General features: G+C 34.7%; 1 protein-coding gene across 1 annotated transcript in view; it reads right to left on the bottom strand.

Moving 5' to 3' along the window:
* The window catches only part of LOC128219590 (uncharacterized), an 84,151-nt gene that overhangs the window by 1,707 nt on the left and 55,730 nt on the right, over window positions 1–26,714 (bottom strand). Inside the window, exons 32-47 of the mRNA XM_052927420.1 lie at window positions 17,193–17,264; window positions 16,717–16,886; window positions 16,371–16,484; window positions 15,934–16,070; window positions 15,465–15,595; window positions 14,073–14,208; window positions 13,572–13,640; window positions 12,703–12,806; window positions 11,933–12,014; window positions 11,327–11,494; window positions 10,404–10,496; window positions 8,165–8,259; window positions 7,709–7,816; window positions 4,545–4,605; window positions 3,901–4,005; window positions 73–137 (exon numbers count right to left, since the gene is read on the bottom strand). Of these exons, the coding sequence (XP_052783380.1) occupies window positions 73–137; window positions 3,901–4,005; window positions 4,545–4,605; window positions 7,709–7,816; window positions 8,165–8,259; window positions 10,404–10,496; window positions 11,327–11,494; window positions 11,933–12,014; window positions 12,703–12,806; window positions 13,572–13,640; window positions 14,073–14,208; window positions 15,465–15,595; window positions 15,934–16,070; window positions 16,371–16,484; window positions 16,717–16,886; window positions 17,193–17,264 (1,710 nt within the window). The remainder of the gene's footprint in view (window positions 1–72; window positions 138–3,900; window positions 4,006–4,544; window positions 4,606–7,708; window positions 7,817–8,164; window positions 8,260–10,403; window positions 10,497–11,326; window positions 11,495–11,932; window positions 12,015–12,702; window positions 12,807–13,571; window positions 13,641–14,072; window positions 14,209–15,464; window positions 15,596–15,933; window positions 16,071–16,370; window positions 16,485–16,716; window positions 16,887–17,192; window positions 17,265–26,714) is intronic.

Genomic DNA, 26,714 nt, shown 5'->3' with positions numbered 1-26,714 from the left:
TTATACAGCAAGTACGATTTAAAGCTGTGATTCATAGTTCCACTTTTAAGTTACACATTTCCAAATTCTTACATTTCGTAGTCGTTTTGGTATATGCCCATTTCCTCACCTAAATATTCAGCATATAGTGCCCAGCCCTGTAATAAATAAACGACACTTAAAGTTGGATAAAAAAACAGAAATTTCTAGGCATGCGATTTATTTATAGATTGATGAATTCTGGATACTTATGCACTTAAGTTCATAACAGTAGTCAAGAAGGTAGCTGTAGTGTTTTCTCTTATAACACTAAACTATTGTTGAGTATAACGTCTTGGTTGCGCAGCCAATATAGTGGCGCCTACCTTGGAGAATTTACATTGGAAAATGATTTTGAGAGAACATTTAGTGTAATCTACCTGTGCAATAGAGTTCTAGAGCGATTTAAGTAGTTGCTTTCTCGTGAAATGAGATATAGATATATTGGTACCTAACTCGGTGACGGAATTTGAGAGTTGTTATAGTGGAACCTACTTCGACATAAGAGTTGTAGAGCTGAAACAGTGCTACCTACTTCGACATAAGAGTTGTAGAGCTGATACAGTGCTACCTACTTCGACATAAGAGTTGTAGAGCTGATACAGTGCTACCTACTTTGGTATATCAGTTGTAGAGATGATACAGTGCTACCTACTTCGACATAAGAGTTGTAGAGCTTATACAGTGCTACCTACTTTGGCATATCAGTTGTAGAGCTGATACAGTGCTACCTACTTTGGCATATCAGTTGTAGAGATGATACAGTGCTACCTACTTTGGCATATGAGTTGTAGAGATGATACAGTGCTACCTACTTCGACATAAGAGTTGTAGAGATGATACAGTGCTACCTACTTTGGCATATGAGTTGTAGAGATGATACAGTGCTACCTACTTTGGCATAAGAGTTGTAGAGCTAATACAGTGCTACCTACTTTGGCATATCAGTTGTAGAGATGATACAGTGCTACCTACTTTGGCATATCAGTTGTAGAGATGATACAGTGCTACCTACTTCGACATAAGAGTTGAAGAGCTTATACAGTGCTACCTACTTCGACATAAGAGTTGTACAGCTGATACAGTGCTACCTACTTTGGCATATCAGTTGTAGAGCTGATACAGTGCTACCTACTTTGGCATATGAGTTGTAGAGCTTATACAGTGCTACCTACTTTGGCATATCAGTTGTAGAGCTTATACAGTGCTACCTACTTTGGCATATCAGTTGTAGAGCTTATACAGTGCTACCTACTTTGGCATATCAGTTGTAGAGATGATACAGTGCTACCTACTTCGACATAAGAGTTGTAGAGATCATACAGTGCTACCTACTTTGGCATATGAGTTGTAGAGATGATACAGTGCTACCTACTTCGACATAAGAGTTGTAGAGCTTATACAGTGCTACCTACTTTGGCATATCAGTTGTAGAGCTGATACAGTGCTACCTACTTTGGCATATCAGTTGTAGAGATGATACAGTGCTACCTACTTCGACATAAGAGTTGTAGAGCTTATACAGTGCTACCTACTTCGACATAAGAGTTGTAGAGCTGATACAGTGCTACCTACTTTGGCATATCAGTTGTAGAGCTGATACAGTGCTACCTACATTGGCATATGAGTTGTAGAGCTTATACAGTGCTACCTACTCCGACATAAGAGTTGTAGAGCTGATACCGTGCTACCTACTTTGTCAGATGAGTTGTAGAGCGAACACAGTGGTACCTACTTTGGCATATCAGTTGTAGAGATGATACAGTGCTACCTACTTCGACATAAGAGCGGATATAATGCTACTTACCTCGGCGAACGCGTAGTAGAGCAGATATAATGCTACCTACCTCGGCGAACGCGTAGTAGAGCAGATACAATGCTACCTACCTCGGCAAACAAGTAGTAGAGCGGATAAAATGCTACCTACCTCGGCAAACAAGTAGTAGAGCGGATAAAATGCTACCTACCTCGACAAGCAAGTAGTAGAGCAGATAAAATGCTACCTACCTCGACAAGCAAGTAGTAGAGCAGATAAAATGCTACCTACCTCGGCAAACAAGTAGTAGAGCGGATAAAATGCTACCTACCTCGACAAGCAAGTAGTAGAGCAGATAAAATGCTACCTACCTCGACAAGCAAGTAGTAGAGCAGATAAAATGCTACCTACCTCGGCCAACAAGTAGTAGAGCGGATAAAATGCTACCTACCTCGGCGAACAAGTAGTAGAGCAGATAAAATGCTACCTACCTCGACAAGCAAGTAGTAGAGCAGATAAAATGCTACCTACCTCGGCCAACAAGTAGTAGAGCGGATAAAATGCTACCTACCTCGACAAGCAAGTAGTAGAGCAGATAAAATGCTACCTACCTCGACAAGCAAGTAGTAGAGCAGATAAAATGCTACCTACCTCGGCCAACAAGTAGTAGAGCAGATAAAATGCTACCTACCTCGGCCAACAAGTAGTAGAGCAGATAAAATGCTACCTACCTCGGCAAACAAGTAGTAGAGCGGATAAAATGCTACCTACCTCGACAAGCAAGTAGTAGAGCAGATAAAATGCTACCTACCTCGGCGAACAAGTAGAAGAGCAGATATAATGCTACCTACCTCGGCGAATACGTTGAAGAGGAGATACAATGCTACCTACCTCGGCGAACATGAAGTAGAGCGGATACAATGCTTCGTACTTCGGCCAACAAGTAGTAGAGCATATACAATGCTACCTACCCTGTCGAATACGTTGTAGAGCAGATAAAATGTAACCTACCTCGGCGAACAAGTGGTAGAGCGGATATAATGCTTACTACCTCGGCGAACAAGCAGTAGAGCGGATATAATGTTTCCTACCTCGGCGATTATTTGGTAGAGCGGATATAATGTTACCTATCTCGGCCAACAAATTGTAGAGCGGATACAATGCTAACTATCTCGGCCAACAAGTTGAAGAGCGGATAAAATGCTACCTATCTCGGCGACCAAGAAGTAGAACGGATATAATGCTACTTACCTCGGCGAACGCGTAGTAGAGCAGATACAATGCTAACTATCTCGGCCAACAAGTTGAAGAGCGGATAAAATGCTACCTACCTCGGCGAACAAGTAAAGAGCGGATACAATGTTACCTACCTCGGCGAACAAGTAGTAGAGCAGATACAATGCTACCTACCTCGGCAAACAAATTGTAGAGCGGATAAAATGCTACCTACCTCGGCGAACAAGTAAAGAGCGGATACAATGCTACCTACCTCGGCGAACAAGTAGTAGAGCGGATACAATGCTACCTACCTCGGCAAACAAATTGTAGAGCGGATACAATGCTACCTACCTCGGCGAACAAGTAAAGAGCGGATACAATGCTACCTACCTCGGCGAACAAGTAGTAGAGCAGATACAATGCTACCTACCTCGGCGAACAAGTAAAGAGCGGATACAATGCTACCTACCTCGGCGAAGAAGCAGTAAAGCGGATACAATGCTACCTACCTCGGCAAACAAGTTGTAGAGCGGATACAATGCTAACTACCTTGGCAAACAAGTAGTAGAGCAGATACAATGCTACCTACCTCGGCTAACAAATTGTGGTGCAGATAAAATGCTACCTACCTCGGCGAACAAGTATAGAGCGGATACAATGCTACCTACCTCGGCGAAGAAGTTGTAGAGCGGATACAATGCTACCTACCTCGGCAAACAAGTTGTAGAGCGGATACAATGATACCTACCCCGGCAAACAAGTTGTAGAGTGGATACAATGCTCCCTACCTCGACAAACAAGTTGTAGAGCGGATATAGTGCTACCGACCTCGGCGAACAAGTTGTAGAGCGGATGTAATGTTACCTATCTCGGCGAACGAGTAGTAGAGCGCATATAATGGTACCTACCTCGGAGAATGAGTTGAAGAAGGGGAAGAAATATGGAGCACTGTAGCTGATCCATTCAAAGTTTTGCATGTATTTAGGAATATCGGCGAGGATTCCATAACTTTCCTACAATGTAATGTTACAAGTTTTTGGTTGCCAACTATCATACAATAAAATAAATTATAATTATCATAAATTACGGTCCCAGAAGAATAAAGAGCAAAATAAGTGTTTAAAGTTATCTGTATCAAGACATTGTAAGTTAAAATACGATGTGATTATGTCAGTCATTTCAGATGGTATATATGTAAATTAGAAACAAACATGACATTCTTGACAAGTCATTTTATTGCATTTTCAAATACGCGTACATTATGCGCAGATGGACATTATAAAGAGGAATATTTTCTCAATGCTCAAAATTACGTGAAGCGGTAAAATATACTGGTAAATGATAAAGTTAATAAGTTTTAGATTTCTTTGATAAGAGAATGATACCATGTTAGATAGACAATAAACAAGGCCTTGCCTTGTGCCACTTAGGAAAGTTCATTCTTTTTTAATTTTCGATTTTTGTGCTGGTCCCTATATTTTTCAAAATATCATTAAATTTGTCAATATAGTTAAACATGTTCCTGTTGTTGCAAAAATAGTAATATACATACAGCTAAATGGTGCCCTGGAATAGCCTCGTGGAGACTGAAGGAAACCATTTTGAATGTCGGACTGAAACAAAAACAAAACAATATGTACACTTTATGCGATAAAGCAAATCTGATTGGATAAGAATCAGTTCTAGAAAAGTTGCTAAGACTCCTCAGAATTATGTAAAGCCAGGTGAACGTTTCAGTTCATCATCAGTACTGGAATGGTAATTCTATTTAAAACATGTTATTAAAGGTCTACGAAATAACAATTGCAGTACTGTGTTTGGGTTATTATTTTATCGCTTTTAGAGGTAAGCAAAAGCTATGTATGCACTGGAAAATTAGTCTGTTATTGTACAATATCGGCCACTTCATCTGCAAAATGCGAGTTGAACACTGAGATTATGTGTGGAACTTTTCACATTGTACAACAAACTACGTAAACTGTGATATCAAACATACTTTTCTTCCCAATTTTACCATTACTACTAATGATAGACTAGTATTAAGGTATACGTACATGATAGTAGTCTTGCTTGCCACCAGAAGTAAATTAACTTGCATTTGCCCGCAAAACTATCTATGCCGCTCAAAATGGGTATATTCAGTTGTTTTGTATGTGACCCATAAATAACACATATATAATAACATATTATATATGGATTTATATATATATATGTGTGTGTGCGTGTGCGTGTGCGTGATCCAATCATAAATATTATGCGTCGCAAATCTTGCTATGGACAATGAAATACTGTTTATGTATAGGTCATGTAATAACATTATCTATGCAGTGGTATGTCACCATCTTTAGACCAATCGTACAACCATTATATTATATAAAACCCAAACTAATGATACAATTAATAACAAATCATTGATACCCATTTCATCGATTCACATCATTTTACTTCCAATTCCAGTTTAAAAAAGAGCAAATATACAAACCTCGATTTCTAAAGATTGAATCTGTTTCCGTCCTTATTTCTAAATATGACTTATCAGCATGTAAACCCTTTCAAAGCGAAACCAAAATTGTATGGGGTCAGCATGCGTCACAAATAAAAAGTAAGGGTAGTAATAGGCAAGATAGCCTTTGACCATTTAAAAACTAGTTTTGTCAAAGATGGATATGTAGTGTTGAAATAATTGCATAATTGCAGTAAACATATAATTGAATAAAAACAAAACAATAGCACATTATTATTGTTTAATGCAACACTAATAACATACATAACTGGAACTACATACAGAAGCAGCTTCTCTTTTAGTTTTTTTGTCTTAATTTCATCACATTATATCCATATATTTATGTTAAAAACTACATATTCAGCTACGTTTTTTACTTTTTATTCCCTCTGTTCTGGCATCAAAGCTTTCAATTTAGCCATATTTGGCCAGTTATATGTAGCAAGGTGCATATTTCAGTATTTTATTAGTTTGTGTGTTTGGTATGGTTCTATATCGTATATCGTTTTGTATTGTTTGTATATCGTCGTGTTTAGTATTGTGCTACGTGGTTATTGTCTTCTGTGCGTTACTGTCCGTCTATGTCCGTCAATGTCCGTCTATGTCCGAGTGCGTCAGAGCGTGAATACTGGTTATGCGAGTTTGTCTAAATTTATAGAGTGATTGATTGGTTCATAATGCCTTTTCCCCTTTTTCCCGCTTCATTGCACACGCCCTTATTTTTATATACACATAAATCATTCCGTTCTGAATCATCATCGACGCAAGTCAAGATTTCAATTGTAACAGTTGTTACTATATTCTTACTTATTTAATATTCGCTCTTATCTTTGAGCTCAAATATTCATTCATATTTAATTATTATTTAGACGTGCCTGGTAAGTTTATTGCTCATAGTTCTTAGAATGTTTTATGTATTTAACCGCGAAGTCTCCCTTGATATATTTACCGATCACTGTCCATTGTCTTTGTATTTGGTGTTATTAATAATATGATTATGTTAGCATATACTTTTATATGTTTCATTATATGTTTTAGGTTTCGTTCGACTACGTATAAATAAATAATATTCGAACTCCGAAGTTGAGTGGTTTTGTCTTGGCACACCCACGCTACATATACGTCTTTGAGCAGAACGACATAGTATGAATTAGTATTCTGACTCAATTAAGTTATGGCAACAAAGTTAACATTTTCTGATATTACTATGTTTAGCAGTCGCCATATCTAGATGAAAGTACTGATATGGACAAAGATATTCGCGGAATGTTAGAGTACCATACCATGTTGAACAAACTTGTCTCTTATAGTTATTAATATTATGTAGTGCGATTTCTTTCATGCTTTTCGGTGTTCTTAAAATAACGACATCAAAACCCCACCTTTAAGAACCTTTCAAATCTACATTCAGTATATGGCGACCAGTGTAATGATGTGAATGTATTCATGCCCTGATCAAATAAAGAAACATGCAATTAATGTTATTTCATGAACCAATCGGCAGTCATTGGTCATTTATTGACTGCCGTGCGAATATTGCAGACTTTGATTTAAACATATTTTATTCAATATATCTATATATACATATAATACACGTTAAATATAATTTAAGTATTTGCATTAATATATTGAATCGGATTGAAACGAAAGCATAGCTTATAAAGTTTCTCTCCGTGAGAATTAAGTTACACGTTATGCAGAGTAATGAGAAGGTTAGACAATTTTAATTACATGTATATATGTTGTTAATGAAAACATGCAGAATATTATCTTAAGAGAACGAAAGAAAGCGTTTGAAATAGTGTATAAAAATGATGATTTCGGTAACAAAAAGAAGAAAAGAGAGCATGGATGAAAACAAAAGTAGACAGAGCGAGAATATATGTAAGTTTGATGATAGTTAGATTGATGATAGTTGGGTACCTTGCAGACTTTGTGTTAGCATTCAAACGGACTTCAACTGAGTAACAAAATATTGAAAAGGATTTTTGTCAAGGAAAATGATCATGTAATGTCGACAAAAGTTTTGAAAATTCGAAAAAAGGGCTGTAAATATAATGTAAAAATAGACTCGTCAGTATATTTGATTTATGTTTCCATTATTACGCGTGAATATATAGTCGAAATAAATCTAATTCATTCATGTAAATGAATTGTGCGCAATAATAGTCGATATACTCTCTTAACAACTCATGCAAAGGTAAAATGTATACTTGTATTCTGGGTAGAAAAGATTGACTATGAAGACTCCAGGGCGGGACCCATCCGGTGTCCCAACCCTGTATTCCCCGGAAGTTCCGTCCGTGCTGCTCCCACGGACTCTAGGGAAAGAAGAACACGCACGATATAATGATCTTTATATAGATTCCTTTTCTAAAAATTGGTATGAGCAATTATGAACAATTGAACATTTTAATAGTGAAATGATTCATGATTTCGAAGTAAATAAAAATATCATGGTAGGGATATACATTGCTTCATTTTCATACGTATTTTTCTGTCCTATATATTTCCACTCATTTCAAATTTAATTTTGATCTTTGACAAAATCACTATCATAGTTGTCTGGAAATTGTAAACCAATTAGAGCACTGTATTTATTAACAGACCGGTAAACAGTATGATGGCATCGCATTTGTAAGTAAATAAAACACACGCCTAACACTTACACAAGAGGAAGAGAAGGAGCTTGTTTGAAATATTTCGGAATCAAAGGTTCGATCCTACCATGTATGAGCTCGTTAAATCTTGCCAATACCTCTGCCTGAAAATAAAACATACGTAACTATACATTATTCATTTCTCCAATCGTAGACTCTCCTTTTCAACACGTGACCGTATATTTCCATATCAGGACGCACGTGCGTATAAATATATAAAAAAAATCCGTATTGTACGATTTTAACGTCCCACGTTAACCAACGATAAAGACCAAAATACGTGTAAAGGTTGCGAATAAATATCGGATCGACAGATGCTCTATGGTTGGAGTGACAAAAATCCTCCGTAGTAACCAAGATCAATTGTAATTTACAAACATTAATGTAAAGATGTTGTCATTAAATCATTAAATACTTGAAATAATGAAGGTAAATAACGTGGAAACAAATGTCATTACAGGATATCTTTGATAGATGAAGCAAATGGAGAAATATTTAGTCTAGTTGTGTGACTAATCGCGTATAAGAATATCGCAATAAAAACTGTTCCCCACTGATAATGAACATTTTCGTTGAAGAGATATATTTTGTTGATGTTTGTTTTACTTATTTACACCTTTTTATCTAAGATAAATCATACATAGTTAACCAGGAAAGGAAGAGTGGAGTTTTGGAAAAGGCAAACTACATGAGTCGTGTAGCGGCCAATTGGGTTCGGTGTGGGAGAGGTCCACCCGTCTGATGGTTGGAGTAACAGAAATCCTCTGTAATAACCATGATCAACTGTCGTATAAAACACAAAGTAAAGATGTTGTCATTTAATCATTTAAATACTTGAAATATTGAAGGTTTAAAACACGAAAGTGAATGCCATTACAGGATATCTTTGAGAGATGAAGCAAATGAAGAACTGTTTAGTGTAGTGGTGTGACTATTTATGATAATCAGAATAAAAACTGTCGCTCACTAATAATGAACATTTTCATTGCAAAAATATGTTTTGTTGTTGTTTGTTTTACTTATATACACATTTTATGTAAGATAAATCATACATTACTGAAGCTAAACCAGAAAGAGATGATCAACATTTCTTAATATTTTAGGTTCCAGCTTTTCGTAAAACTTCTCACTGCCAATTGCTCCAAGCAAATGATCTATCAATTACTCAAAAACTAAAGCTTAGTAAGGTCATAACTATGTAGAGATGAAGCGGGATTAAAAATTTGGGTCTTTTGATATCAGTTCTTCTATGATATACATGGATTTCAAGCAAACTTGTTTGTCAAGGAAGGCGAATATGAACTACCGATCACATCGTAAAAGTATGCGTTAAGTTGTCGACATCATTTGCAAGTTTCATTCAATTCCATTCAAAACTGTTTTAAATTTTGATAAAAAGTCAATAGAAGCAATTGGGCACCGTTATGGGCAAGCGTTCAACATATGACTGCCATTAATCAATATTTCAAGTTTATTTTCTGAAACGTTACTGTTTCATATCAAGCGAGGAAAAATGGTAACAATTGGAGAGTTATGGCACTTGTATAACACGCATTTTCGGAATGTGATAAATTTATGTTTAAACGCTCATTCAATCTATTCATAATTTTGAAATTATGCTTAAAGTAAATGCATTTTTTTAAGTTTGAATATTAAAATTTACGAAGGACCAAACATTTGGCATTGAATTTGTTAAAGTTATAACACTTGTCATATCGGATGGTATTAAAACTGTGATCAAATATTGGAAGTGTGAAGTAGGTACATTTGATGCTTTAAACGGTATGAAGAAGAAAAAAATAAACATTAACTTTGGATAGACAGACGGATGGACGGACACTTATACGACAGTAAGGACTATGATCTGTGTAACACATTTCTAGCAGTTTTTATCAGCCCTTGCATTTGCAATGGGCTACTGAGCCCTAACATAAAAAGACATGCTGTCAAATTGATATGGTAATTCAACTATAAAAATAAAATGAGTATAAGCCATGGTAAGATATCACACATAAACATGGCGGACCAAACGCAATTTACGTACGGGGAAGTCTTGTATGTTGCTAAATGAGTGCCTTGTCTTACTTGTTTTAACGACAAATATGGCAAACTTATATGAAGCAGTCACTTTATCAATTTTAGCTGTCTTTGGATGTATATTGTATTTACGAAAGGTAATGATATTTTTTCCAGAATGATTTAAATCTAAGGACTGCTATTTCTACCAGAACACATTTTGAATGCTTACTGTCGATGGCAGGATAAACTTTGGATCGTTTGTTAGATTTGCATACATGTCCTTTATACTCGTGCTTTCCGGAAAACCAACGTTAGCCATTTTCTGAAACAAAGAATGAAGTAAATATTTACACAATGTTAATACCTTTTATTTAGTTTTCCTTGTATTTTAATTAGAGAAAAGATATTTTTCATAAAACTTATTCACTCGGCCACCAATAAGAATACCCATCCACAAAGTGAACTACATGCAGTATGATTTCCTGAAAGCAAGTACTTCAACTTATCGCTTCCCATAGACGCTGAACTTGATACAATATCATTGAGAAGGGGATCAATTAACGTGTTTACATTGCATGCTTTAAGTTAGGGTTGAAAGCTCTGAACTATATACATCCAACATCATATCACTAGAAACCAGTTATCATTGTATCCTACAAGTAAATTCTAAATGCGTTTGAACTAAATACATGCAATATAATATCATATGAAATGGAAGCTGTTAGCATTGTAAACTTTAAATAAGGGTTAAATGCTTCCAACTAGAAAATATATTAGCATATACAAAAGAAGCCAAATATCCCTTTATCATTTTTAACGTCCATTAAGGCCTAAAATCACCGAGCTAGATACATACACTTTCGTATGATTTAGAACATAATTAACGTGTTATCATTGCATTTTTCAAATACTCGATGAATGCTACGAACTAGATACATACACTTACCATATATTTACATGCCAATAAACATTTTTTTTCATTGTATGCTTTAAATAAGGGTTGAATGTTCAGAAATATAAACATGTATGTACAATATCATATAAAGAGGAGCAATTAAGCCCTAAACATTGTATCTTATAAATAAGGCCGGACTGCTCTGAACAAGATGTAAACAATATTAATACGAGTATATGAAATTTAAGCCAATTAACCTGTCTTATGAGTTTTTCAATCCTCGCCACCTCTTCCAATCCTTTGTTATGGACCTCTTCAGCGGTCATATTAACTGACGAATGGAAATACAAACACGCCTGGTAGTTTTCCTTGCCGTTTGGAAGACTCCCTATTCCCAGGCCGGAGCGTGTCGCTGGCATATATTCCTTGAAAAAAGGTGAAGATATTTAAAAACTCTGACAACCGAAACACCTCTCCGTACATCCTCGAAGAAAGCTGCATTGTAAAAGACTTTTATTATTGTGTTTATCTTCAGTCCATTCTTGCTTATATCCATATTCTAGCATTTAAATGCAATACAACTGTTTGATTCGATTAAAATGACGGCTTTCTTGAGTACAGATTGGTCATGGAATTCAGATCTGAACCATTATCTTAAACTCAAAGACAAGCGATTTATTTTTTTAAACTAGAAAAAAATGATATGGTCAGATTTGTTTCAAAATATATCTAATAATCGTAAGCCTGCCATCGATTTGTCATTGCAACACTATATGACCAAATATATGGTTGTTGTAGCTTTGTTCGTAAGTAAGAATATAAAAAATAATACTATTTTATTTCAATTTAATGTAGATACTTACATCGATCAAGAATTGTTTCACTTCAAGCAATTTGTTGTTTAAAGATTCAATAGCATCAATGAGCCGTTTTTCAATTGTGTTCCTGTAATTTAAAAGGAAATCACATTCTGATGATCCAAGCATCTTAAAACATAATAGATGTAATTGTGACGTTTCTTCTACTGCTCTATTGTGTTCTTGCACATGGCGATGGCCTATTGCTATGATAACTTTCTGATACCAACAAAATCTAAAATCTAAAAAAAATAAGATTGAATAAAATATTTGTATGGTCAACATTCCGATTTTGGTATGCAACAAAGACTTTACAAAGCTACATCATTTATGTATGCAATGCTATCTGAATCCAAAGTCACTTGTTGTGTGTGTGTGCGTACGTGCGAGCGTGTGTGTTTTACCGTTATCTCTATCACCTTTATCTAAAAAAATACCTCTGCATCTTAATATAGAAGTGTACCTCTATGTTTTATCTCGGATAGACACCTCTCTCTTTAGAGGACACCTTATACCATTAGCATTACAACTCAAATACAACCATCTCTATTTCGTAATTTTAACTGCACGACTTTAATTTAAAGAGGTGCACTTCTATATTTAAACCAAATACATGCGTACCAATATATCTAGAGGAGAACCTCTATTTAACATTTCTGAAGGCTTTATGCGACCTTTGATCCAAACGGTACGTCATAGATAATACTGACAACACATGAACTACGTTCAGATGTTAGACAAACAACATCCCTTTACAAAAGATCAACTGTACTTACGTTCTGTTGCCAAATATTCTCTCAGCTGATTCATTGAATGGCTTGTACAGAGCGGATTCCTTTGGTGAAACAACCAGCGCATCGATGTTTTCAGGAACACGAGACTGTTTTCAAAGAAATTAACATACACAGATTAATGAAATAATAGTTTTTGTTAAGGTGTGTATAGTACTTCTTATAAAAGTTCTTCTAAATGTTACTAAGACTGTCTCTAAATATTTCAGGGACAGCCGTGGTGGACACAGGATAAGTGAAGCACTTATATGATTTAACGTGTGTGTTTGGCAGTAATTGTACGATAATCACAATGTTCACATGTCCAATAACCACCTTTAGCATTTCTTAAGGTTCATTCAAAACATAACACATGTATGTATTCATATTATCGTGTGTTTCGAGGTCTTATCAAATTTAACGAAGGAACTACTAGTATTTTAGAAAGTCTAGTTAAAACACATTTGCATTCGCACTCAGTTGTAACAGGAATAGTTTTAGGTGCCCAAATACTTGACACTATCATATCAACATTGTATTGTGTGTTCATGAGAAATAAATATTACGAACGATATTTCGAACCATTTTTTGAGCAAATATTTTTCCTATTTGGAAAAGGTTTCATTAAAAGAACACATCATATTGTCGATTGGATAGTCAGAGACATTTTACCATGAAAACACATTCGTATGGTTGAAGTACGTTTGTTTTCAAATGTATGCAAAAATGTCCGAGAAACTCTTGAAAAAACATTCCGTCATGCAATTGGCTCAAGTCCTTGACATATCAAAACATGCATGAGACAAGGAAGAATAAAGTTGATAATTTAACGCGTATTAACGGCAACATAGTTTTAGGTTTAAATGCGTACATACCACAGAAGCGTTATGGTTTGTATTGCCATTTGCAATTGCCCTCTTGCTCAGCTCGATCATCTCATCTAGCTGGAAAACAAAGCATTCCACAGAGGTGAATATTTCGCCATAAAATAGATACGTGAACGTTTTGGGCTAATATGTCCGCTGGTATTCCTGTAGTTTCAATTAAATGTATTATGTTTATTATGTTGTTCTATTCAACAAGGTGCAGAAATAACAAAACCAACAACGTTAATGAAACTGGTTCAAGTCTTCTATTATACTTTTATTGAAGACTACTGATAAATTGTCATCACGTATAATGAAACTCAAATTAGAACATCTTAATTTTTTTTTATTATTGCTTAAATTCTTATCAATATAAAGCAAACTAAAACATCAGAATTATAATTACTACAAAATCAAAAAAATATGTTAAATTAAAAACGTCAATCAAGTTTTATATACATGCCTATTACAATGACCCAATATAATATCGGTTAAAAGTCAATTTTATACCTGCTTTGGTGCAAGTTCCAGTCTTCTGACATAGTTTGTGAAATCTCCTTCCGTATCAAAAACATTTCTATCGACAAACAAATCTAGTCCAGCAAACCAAAGCTCTTGAAAATTGATCGGGTTGAGGGCTTGATAGCTTTAATAATACATTAGCAGGTTTAAAATATAGAAACCTAAAGCAAAATAGTACGTGTGTAGCCCATAGAAGTTAGGGGAAGTTAAATTCAGTATGTATTTCAACCGAAACTATGTTAATTCTAAAGAAGAAACAAATGTTTGAATTATTAGACATTTAGATAAAGTGTCAATGTGGTTAAATAATTTTAAAAGGTTTGCAAGAAGTAAAATAAAGATACTTATAGGATATGATAACTGAATCACCTTCAATTCGTCGGCAATACATGATTATTATAAATATAAGGTTATTCAACTACTTTTCGCCCCGTTTTGCAGATGTTATCAGTATTTTAAAAGTCTATACCGTAGACCATATTTGGTAATTTTGTTTGACTTCATTGTCCATGAATGTACACAAAGAACAAAAGGTGGAGCAGTTCATACTTGTGTTTGGTTGTTTAAACATATAACCTTTAAAAATAAGTTAGTACATTGCGATAGGTTTCTTGTTATATAACACTTATACAAATATTTTATTCAACTCATTTTTAGTCTAAAAATGGTTCGGTTTTCACTAGTGCATAGATCTGACAAAACAACTTAATATTAAGACAAAAGACAAAAAAACATGTCAAAACTATAGAAACATCTTGAAAACATTACTTGAACTAGACTATATTTTAAAAAACAAATATTACTATCTGATAGAATTCCTGTTTTGGAAATGTTTCATTGGCATTTTGGTCGGTAAAGATGGCGCCTGCAGTCGGAACACTTCATAAAACACTGGAATTCTAATGCATTATGAGCTGGTTTGTATGACAGAAATATGTAATTAAAACATACGAAAATGTTATTGTATTGCATAAAGGAGCCTCAGTTGCATTACATACTTACGCCACTTGTATTTAAGTAGCTTAAGCTGCATTACATAATGAGTGCCCCTCGTATATCTGTAGCCTCAGTTGAACTACAGCAGCTTCAGTGGCACTACATACTTAAAGCCCCTCTTATAAATGTAGTTTCAGCTGCATTTCTTACTGAATGTCCACTGAATGTGATCTAATGGTTGAGACATGGCATATAGTCTATGGAGTTATAAACGCAAAATCATTAACATTAAACAATCAATAAGCCTTCTCGGTGTCAATTCCGATATGAATGAAGCATTGTTCAACAATGTAAAATATCTTTATAAATGATTGCTTAAAAATGAAACAGGTCAATCTGATTCATGTTATCCTTAAAATATCTTTAAAAAAGTGCGTGACGTACTCTTTCCATTTGTAGCCTGCTACGAAAGTTTTCAGAGTATTTGTCAACACATCAAAAGAAATTTTCTTTTCTCCTGTAAAGCTGTTTCCGTCTATCCACGATAATCTTTTCAAAAAGTCATCCGCTGTCCTCTGTAAAATAAGATTGAATGGGTGTTAACAAGTGAATGTGTGCATTCAATTGATAGTTGCATTTTGTAGGCTCACATAATTTTTACTCAAAAGGATAAAGTTCAAATGCTTTCGAAACTTATTTAGATGTTGAGTAAACACATTCGTCAAGCACGCTAATGGCTGTATTCAATTTATATAACATTATATTGCCTAGGTATCAGTTTTCAAAATCTTAACAATAATTCAAACACTTAAACGTAAAACATTTCTGTTTACTGTCCATTCTATCAGATGTAGCATTCAAAAGATCATGTTGATGATGACAATGGATTAAATGAATAAACTCGATTATTTACCTTGTTATCATCAAACTTAGAATATGCATACGAATCGAGAATGTCATTGAACTTGTACATGCCGGTGGTGGTGGAATATTCACGTGACTGAGACATTCTCCAGTCCCAGAACTCGCTCGAGATATTCTCAAATGAGTCTTGAAAACAAAGCAATATAAATAAATGGAACATATCACATACATTTTATATTGTATTAAACATTAAGTTCAATTTTGTATATGCTGGTGTGATGTTCTTGAAAAAGAGTATCGCTAAAGTCGAATCGGTTGGTTGCTCAGGTGCTTAAAACTGATTCACCTCTCATTGCTAATATTGTGCAGTCTCACGCACAACGAGACTGATGTTTACAATCTTAAAGTGTATGCTTTGTAGTGTGGCTTATATATTTGTGCACTTATCAATTGGTGTTTGAGACACTAAGTGATTTCATATTTTACCTGATTCTTTTACGTTTTTAATCCACTGTTCGACCAGTCGCTCTACGACAGACAGAGGTGCAGCACCGAAGTCCAAGAAAATGGAGTGAAAATCTTGAATATCAAACAATGAACCTGTAAAAACAGAGAAACAGAATATTCATAGACCTTGCTAGATTATAACAGCATGTGCCGGTTGTTTTAAGTCGATAGTTTCGCTGAACAGATTCCTCTTTTCCGAGTATGAGTTGACTGATAAACAACAATTCTCTTTATAATTCATTGACATAATCAATACATCTAATCGTTTCACTTCATATTAACTGAATTTTCCTTTTCAGCGTTGTGAGTTTCCCGATCTACCCACCAAGTTCATCAATCGCTCGTTTTCGTAATTCCTTTATTTTGATTTCACCAATCTTGTAGGCCGTGGCTTGTCCAGGCAAGGTGATATAACGGTCAATCTCTGTCTCTGTTGACGACCGGGATAAGGACGTGTAGTTCAGTACATATTCAATGGCATCGTCTCTTGTCCAACTATAATAAGAATTGCCACATCAATTCTTATTAATTAACAATAAGCTGAATCCGACAATAACGATTGTGTGCAAAATGTATTATCAGCTGACTTGTACTGTATTTTACATAAGAGAGCTTGGCATTCTGATAAAGTAAGAACTTACTATACTCCCGATGAGTTTTAAATATTTTGCTCTTTGCTTAATTCATTCGTTTCTTTCAGTCTTTTTATGGTACATCATACATTACATAACCATAAACATAACCGTTTTAAACAAATGGACAGAGCTGTGCGATATATAACAATTAGTTCTGCGAGCTCACTTAAAATAATGTAGTCCTGTGTCCACAACCAGGCGGCAGGCCCGAAATATTTCGTAGCTGTAGCGTCCCATCCTGCATAACAAAAAGTTTTTAATTGAAACATGAATTCCAAAGAATAATTGTGTTAGACAGTATTAAATCATTGTGTTAACTTAATAATGTGTGGCTGCATTGTCGTTTTACCGACAATATGTCTCTAAAAACCCAAAGTCCATCGCCGCTTTCAGTTTAGAATTAAAATGAAATATCAAAATTATCAACTTATAAGTTCTTGTGATTCATATATTCATTTCAAAATTTCAATTACTTTGGGGGTTTTCTAATGAAGATATTGAAAGCCTATGACTTAAATCTCAACAAAATAGCTTACAGTTCATATTCGTCATCATAGACATCGAGGTAGTCCTTTTCGCCGAGTGATTCCGAGTATAATCCCCAACCCTGCAATCGTGCATACCAATTTAATAGAAACAACAAGGGTAAGGTTAAGTGCTAAACCCTATTTCAGGACCTGACAACACTTACATCAAAGGCAAAACAGCAGTTGGCTCGTTTCAAAGACAAAAAAATTAAAACAAAAATTTGTCAAAACGTTCAATCTGCGAGAGTGCAGCTTTAATGCAGTATTATGCTTAACTCGTTTGAATTTAATGATAACAAATATATGATTAAGGAAAAGATAAAAACAAATGTAAACCGTTTTGAATTCTTGAATTATTAGCAACGTGGCCATAAATTCCCCATTTAAAATAGCGCCAAAATATCGCTAATCTTGTTTTATCTGTTCTTAAATCATATACACCTGCATGTTATGATCATTTAAATCCAATAAGTTTAACATGATAATGCATTCAATTTAAAAGAAGGCAATGCTTTGCATTAGCCTTCATTGTGCGCCTTTATAAAACGATAGGATATATGTTTTCAAGTTTTCTTTTTATTTCTTTAACACTTAATCAAATATTAACCCAAAAACTATAAAACATAATTAAGCAATAAATTTATTAGAAAAAATAAGACATATTACTCAATACTGAGGATCATATGACATTATAAGGATTAAGGAGTGGCCAGTTAGCCCCCGAAGGTGTTTATGGACCGAGGCGTTAGCGTACAGTGACCAGGCCAGAAAATGTTTCTCTCAAAAACTCATTGAAGTTATAAACATGCATTTGTATTTTGTTTGTTCACTGCAAGCAATGCATTTGATTGGTAATGATGCCTTGATTATCCAAATCAAATTGGTGTTCGCCCATATTTGTGGGCCAATGACAATCCAGGATTTACCCCATTTACTGTAGCTCCATATCATATAAAGCGAATTTGATGGTGAATGCAAACATTTATTTTTGTAGATATTATTTTGTCAGTCTACATAATATGGTACAGTTTCATCTCTTTTCCATATATCACTGTTCCCTCTGCACATTCTAAGTAACTATGACTGACAGCTGAGGGTGCCGTAGTTTGGTGGCAGTTGAAGCTTACATAACAAACCCGAATTTAAAATAGAAATATTATCAGGTATCAAATCGTATTGACAACTATTCAGTATTAATTTAAATAATTAATGTGACAACAATCAAATAAAAAAATTAAGCGTTTACGTTCCATTTTATGCTCCTTTATTATGCTTTTGCTAATGTACAAGCAAACAAGCTTTGTTCACTACCAAAATGTGCATTTTTCTGATATTATAGAACTCAGAATAGCGTAATTGATAAAATTATCAAAGTAACCCCGATAACGGTACTATGCAAAGGAACCGAGGTACAAATAATCCAAATATTTACAATTTGTTGGTTTTAACAAAAAATTTGATTGATTTGATTTGATTTGCTTTTATGTAATATTCAAAAAGCCGTGACATTTTATCAAAGCGCGCCACTCAATTTCTGTAAGGCCTGTGTGATTTAACTTTCGCGCCAAAATACCACGTGACTTCATAGAGGGCCGAGCTAGTAAGTAAAATAAGTGAGAAAACTTAGAAATCATTTTGGTTTTCCACAGAAAAAGTTGCGAGCTTTCTAACCCTCGCTTTGGAATCTCCAATTTCTGATGATAGATTTAAACCCAATGGATCATTAATTAAGTAGAAGCAGAAATCTGCGACAAATGTTTCGTCATACATTTGCAAGAAAAAGTAAAGAAAAAAGGAAACATTTTTGTCAACTATCTATATAACTTTAATTGTAGAAAACTGAGACATATACCATACGGTTGCAAGAAAAAGTCTCTTTACACCTTTAAAAGAGAAGCTTGTTTGAATCCAGGTGAGCTTTAAAACGCAGTACCAATAACCCTTTTATTATATACTTATTTCATAATCGTCTTCAATCCTATTTCAATGTTCACATTATATAAACTAGTGTTAAACTTGACCTGTGTCTAATTATATAGGCCAAATGAAATAATATGAATGGTTCCTGAAACAAGAAGGAAAAAATAGGGTAGGTCGGTTTCGTCATTAATAGTACACCCTCAAAACTGCTTTCAATGTTCTGACATTATTGTTATAAACAAATAAAAATAAAAACTCGTAGGATTATCCCCATTCACGGACGTTGACACCGTTGTCCTGACAGTTGAATTGATGATTGAAGGTGGATTAAAGTTGTGAAACAATAAATATCCAGTTATTGGGTATGATCCCATTTCCTGTAAAGTTTTGGTACGTCATTGAACGTTAGCAGGAGGTCTTCGGTCGTTGCTAGAAACAGTTGACACCTTTAACATCATTGCCGGAAACAACCTCAACGAAGACATATATAAGGAAACCTAGCTTTTGTTTTTTTTTATTTCCGAACATTTCCGTCCACCTATGAGAATAAAGATGCGACATACAAACGTAACGCAGAATAACGAAAAACGAGTAGGGTTGGTCGGTAAATTTAGGGTTGATTGGGTCTTCGGAACCATACTTATTATTTTGTTTGGCCTAAGTCTGACCGAAATAAATATTTATAACATTCATATTACAATCGAGTATCCGTCTTATACATTTAAAACGTTTAAAACCCTTTACCTTATGAGGTTAATCTCAAGTTCCATCCTTGAAAGGAATTATGAACTATTAGTGAATATTAAAATATTTCAAAAATGATTTATATAAGATTAAATGTAAATAAAGGAAGGCACTAGGGTTAAAGAAAGAGGCTAACAAGACACAGTTAAATTTCAATACGAGTTTGCAGGAAGACTTAGTAGAGTTGCAAAGATTGGCAGATGGTGCGAGTGCTATTGTAGACAAAATGTTGACGAATGTTAAGCATAGAAATAAGCTTATGCAAGTAGCAGACCATTCCCCTGGGGGCCGGTTAACAGTCAACGGATATGATAAACCAATGTATTCGCCAAGCGGAAGCAGGCGCTGTCAAGAAAATAAAAGCAAGCTCTTCCCAGTGTTCAATTAATCATTTTCATCCTTTCCAACGTACTGTTCCTATTGCGAGGCCCGAAAGCACAAGAATGGGAACAGTTTTGGGGACCAATTCACTTGGAGGACCCAGACCCAGTTTGGAGTCCCTGTCCAGCAGCTTTTCGTGGCCAGAGGGTTTGCCGAGCATGGGACGTATGATTCGGGTGTGGCTAGCGAGGACACTTCCGGTGGGAATGTCGTGACAAAGACCTTGGTACGGCAGACGAATCCCCTACCCAAGCGGAAAGTACAGCCATCGCCCAAGAGATAAATAAGGAGTTTTTTTGATGACTTTGTTGTCTACAATAAAACTGTATTGTTTGAGATTGAAGAAATGAACTTCATTCCAGATGTTTCACAAGATTGTAAAAAAATGTGAAAGGTGGAAAGTATAGGAACAAATTATGAAATTATTGACGTTTTAAAACATGGTTACACATTCCAGATAAATCTTTTTCCAAAAGTAATAGATCGGCAGAAGAACATTCAGATTTTGTAGAGAGTTCTGTTTGAATAATACTCAAATAAAGCGAAGTAGGAACTAAAATTGTTCCAAATATTGTCAAACCACTAAGTGCCATTAACAAACATGGCAAAAAACGCCTCATTTAAGATTAACGAAAATCAAGTATATATGAAAAGAAAAGTTTTATTTCGAGGACTGGAAATTAGGCTGAGAGTATTTGAATGTGGGTCAGTTGATTTCAAGTTTGATCACTGTCAAGTTTTTTTATCATATTGATTTATTTCCATCACATATTTATATGAAAAACTACCGAAACAAGTCTAGTGGTCGAAAGTTTTAACATAAACTCCAATGGCACAGGTTAGACGCCGAGGACATAGAACAGAAACAAACAAAAAAGTTCACAAACCTGAAACACTGAAAAACAACACGAAAGTCCACAAACAACACACTTCAAATATATCATATAATACTAGGGGTATTTATCAAGGATTACCATGGAACAGTCAGTACATTCATTTCTTGGTTTCGCTGCAAAGGGATATTACTATTGTTTCTCAGTCTTACATTTTGGTTTGAGTTCTGCCCCTTTTGTGTGAAGTTAATGTCTCTAGGAGTTTAGACGGAATTAAGCTAACTACATTTTTGGATGATTAAAGGCGTACGAACAAAGGTTATGACAGAACTCTTGCAGATTCTGAGTTTGTGAAAATTAATTTTGATAAATGCTGGTTTTGTGATACCAGCTGGGTTGGGTCCTGCGCAGGAATTAGAATGACTAGGGACTATATGGGATAGTGTATGATTTTGTATTTTCATTCCAAATAGGAAAATTGCTGAATGCTCAAATCTACTCTCAAATATGTTACCAAACATAAAAATGCGATATCTGATAGAAATTTCGCCACAAGTGAGCGGAAAACAATATCTATGAAACCCCTATCTGGCGATTTGGTTAGATTGTTGACTTGTATTTATACGAAAGTATAGAAACTAGATATTCTTGCTCGACGTTTTGTGGGGTCCGAATGACATAGACCGTTTTGCTCCTCACGCCAATACAAAACTGATTCAGAGACGAACTGAAAACGAATCAGAAGCTGTGAATTGTTTCACACAATTTTTGTCATTTTCTTATAACTGGTTGGTTCTTCCTTATTGTATGATACTCAATACAAGGTCAGGCTACATACAAGTAAAGCTGGCCGTCTGCAAAATGAGTTCTTTCATTCCATGACGTTTAAGGCGGTAAGAATGACTCGTTGCAGTTCATTTCAAGACATTCAGGAGGTAGAAGTACCGTGGTTAATAAACTACGGAAAGTAATGAAATCTGAGGTGGATTATCAGTAGACTGGTTTCTTATTTATCTGCGGAATCCAGATTTTTGCTTTAATTCTTCAGTTTCTTTCTGTAGGCTGCAGGTTTGTTTGCTGCGGAATGGAGTGTTAAATGCGGAATCAGTGTTGTGTACTGCGGAAGGCTACCCTGCCGTCCGCATTCTACTACAGAATGCAGTAAATATCTCTGCCATTGATAAATGGTAGTGTTAAAACTGTTAATAAACTTACGATAGTTTTATATATACACTTAATTTAAGATTTAAAGCTAGCATTTTCTTCCTTTTATTTTACGTTTCATAGATGCATTTGATATCGGAGTTTGGAAGATATAGATTCAATTCAAGTTGATACGAAATTGGAAAAGTATCACAACAAATACAAACTTTATGTTACAAGTCTAAATCAGAGAGTACTTAAAACGTATATTTCATATATTATGGCATATTGTATATGGTGTAAGAAAACCCCGTTTAATGCAGTTCCATCCGATGACTATACTGTAGCATTTTATTTGTTTTGCTTAAAAAGTACGGATGCAAACGAATGGCAAAAGTGATATTCGAATATTCGGTAATTCTTTCGATCGAATATTCGAACACCAAAATGAACCTTTAAGAATTGTAGTAAACTATTATTATTCACTAACGTAATAGCGGGAGCCCTGTTACACTTCCTGGTCGTATTCGGTACACGCGGCGGACCCTTATAATTCCACAAATTAGCCTCTGAATTTCCCCATTTTCAAAATATATCCCAAGAAAAAGCGATATATCTTTAACAAAAAAAACAAACGAATTGTACCAATTCCTCTGCGTTCATTTTTGTAAACAATGCAAAATAAGATCAGGGAATTGTGTTTTTCCCGGTTAAATGTCGATATGCGCCAACGTGGGACTTGCAGCCTCGTTCTGGGATTGATGTTTACGAAATATATTTATAGAAAACGACACCATGTGTAAACGTCGCTTTTGCCTTAGGTATTGTACAACAATACAGGACATATATCCTTAAACGTCAAACCATACAGTTAATTTTTGTACGCAAGAGCGTTATATTGAAAACATGGAAACAGTTTAATGCACATAACTAGCACATGTCCTTCATATCATCAAGGCGATTTGAGCAATATCGCCAAGCTTGATTAGCAGTGAAGACAAAACATTGGTATAAAGGCCGATCTCTTAAACCCTTAATTGGCATGGTCATTTAAATGTACTAAAAATAATTGGAATGTGTTTTATTTCACTTGTCTAACATCCAATAAATGCAAAATTACGGGGACCGTTTATAGTTCCCGGCGATATATCCGATATGACGCGTGTATAGTGTCATTAAGTTCACACCTATGGCATTAGGGGTCCATCGTTGTAAAAACAAGACAGACGAAGATGACAGTTTTAGGCAAAAAGTTTATTAATTTATTAATTCAACAAAAACATCGAATATTCGAATACCTATTTTGACATTCGAATACCAAACGTTCGATCGAATATTCGAATATTCGAATATTCGTTTGCATCTTAAAAGCAATGTTTTTTCTCAAAAAGTGATTTCAGTTAATAGGGGAACTTCTTATGCATATAAAGTTGGCGGATTTTGAGATAAAATGCACTTCCGTATTGTAAAAAATGTTGAAGATGGCATGAAGCACAGATAACATCAAAGAGTAAAAGAACCTATGACAGAAATGGAAGCTTGAACATTTGTTGGAACGTTTGGAAATTATGATAATCTCATGAATGAACCATTCGTGGCTATGTCATTTCTAAGGGTTCTGTGGGCTTTTCAGGTTTAATAAAGTTGAGAAGATCAAAATTAAAATTTGTAGTCGATCGTTTGGAGGTTTTTAATTAGTACCATAATTTAGTTGTTTTTTTTTCATTCCCGGACTTTTACACTGCGGTCTGATACTACAGCATGACGGATATACACGTATGTATGTGCTGTTGTTTTATTCGCTGATTAAGGATTAATATATAAATAATTTACGCTTTGATAAAGGTTCTTAAATAAACCATTGACCCGAGTGCGAGTATAAACAAACTTACACACCATCATCACCTGCCATTCGATGTTCGTCATCAAGAAAGATTAGTTTTGAAATTCCCACCCATCCGACCTTTATTACATAACATCAATGTTAAGATAACAGATCTAATGGTATATTTCCAAAATCATTTGGAGACCGCAATGTTAAAATTCAGAAAAAACTAGATTAAAGTTAATTCAATGTATAATATTTGCATTAACATATTTGAACTTGTGTTTCTACTTTCAGACTGAGCGATTTTGTATCGTTTCTTCATATGAGAGGATGCTGCCTAATGCATCACAGTGACTCGCTCATGGTCGGTAAAATGCACTTTTTGATTACAAAATGAAGAGTGACAAATCACAAGGAGTGACAGCTGTAACCATTAAGCAAATGTTAGTTTTGATTTAATATCGTTTTTGAAGAATTAGCGTTACCAACGGGTTTTAGCGATTTGTTGTTGCGTGATTGGTTAAATGACATTATTACGTGATGGCATCAATGTATTGTTAAAATATCATATTATTCATCTGTATAAGTCCTTGTGATCGTAGTGGCTGAGAATTCGGGTCTCTACTTTTCTAAAATTTTCCGGCGTTGTAATTGTATTTTTTCTGAAATTTTGACTTTAAATACAATAAGTGTCTTCAGATGCATAAGCAGGAAAACTATACATTGGTCCAAAACATGACACAACAGCCATTATCTAATGCGGTATTTTGCTTTAGTATATCATGAAACCTATGACAGATTGTATATAATAATGAAATATACTGCTGCATGACGTGCATACACTTTGTATGTGTTGTTGTTTCATAAATTTAAATAAATGATTTTTGTTTGGGTGAAGGTACTGAAAGACAACAAAAGCTTTAAAAGTATCTAATTTTATTAAGCTTAAATACTAACTGAAAATGTGTGGAACAAAATAACAACACGTTATTTTGTTATTTTCATTAAAAGAATTCCCCTTAAAAGTCTTAAATTTCTTGAAAAAAGGAATATTCCGCAAATAATACCGAAATCAAGTCCCTGTCTGGAACGCTAACATTATCGTGTTTTGATCCCATTAATGATTAAGCCTGTGTCTTGCCAAGTCCATATCTGTGTCGTGTGCGATATTTATCTTATGTTTTTGTTTTGACCGATTTAGTGCTTTAAGTTCACTCAATATTTAAATAGTTCGTATAGCCTTTCGCGCATATATGTAGTATATATCGACCCATCGTGTACTTGACCCATCTGAATCACTTAGTTTACATTGATTATGTTTTGACAATACGGATTCAGGTAATTATAATAAGCATATAATATAATACAAGTAGGGCATAAAAGATGCAAGTTTATTTGTAAACAGACATTCTTGAGCGTCTACATAGCGTCCATGTTTAAATACGCCTAAACATCTTCTTTTTATGACATGTTTCTAAATATCAAATATTACAAAAAAAACTTTATTTTGTGCTTTAATCTTCTGGGGCTGATTTCTCGAAACTTCTTAAGCCTAACAGGCATTAATAGCTTATTTTGTTTTGCAAAATTACTTGCTTTAATTTGATACAAAACCGAGGTTTTCGTGATAATCAGATAGATAACTTCATTTAACAATGAAAATACTTTCAAAAAAGCAAATATTTCACAAATTATAGAAGGACATAAAAAGTAAGTTTAGCTTAATCGTGTTTTAACAGACATAAGTAGATTCGAGAAATCGGCCCCTGTAGGTTTTCTTGACAAAGAAATGACAAGATTTTCTGGCAACGAATTGCCGGTTACAATTACTATCATAAGTGCATGAGATTACTGCTCACATTTGGCTGGAAAAAAATATCTATCAAAGAAGTCTCTTGCCGAATCAACAACGTTGGTTGTTTTTGGCAATTGTTTTATGGTTAAACAACTTGTGTCTATAACACAATTACTTCCATACCTGTTGTGTTCAATACTAGATCCTATGTCGTTGTCAAATTGATGAAATATCTGGTCTAAACTCCTTAACACTTAATATCAAGTTTATAAATCTGTGCAAAGGCTGTCATAATGCGGTAAAACAATCTTGCAACTGCAGGAAATACAACTTGTTTGATCTAATCGAAGACTATCAGTATCTTCCATGGCCGAGAGTGAAAGATAGGCTCATTCCGACCCAAACGTAGGGTGTTTTGCGGAAACGAGGTTCACCGAGATCTTTTTCAATACAAAAATAGTTTATTCAAAGTATATACTTTTTAAATACGCATGTTAAACAACATGAAAAAGGAAGG

Source organism: Mya arenaria, chromosome 15 (genome assembly GCF_026914265.1).
Source record: "Mya arenaria isolate MELC-2E11 chromosome 15, ASM2691426v1".
In the NCBI taxonomy this organism is placed as follows: Eukaryota; Metazoa; Mollusca; class Bivalvia; order Myida; family Myidae; genus Mya; species Mya arenaria.
This window is presented reverse-complemented; position numbering and strand designations above follow the sequence as displayed.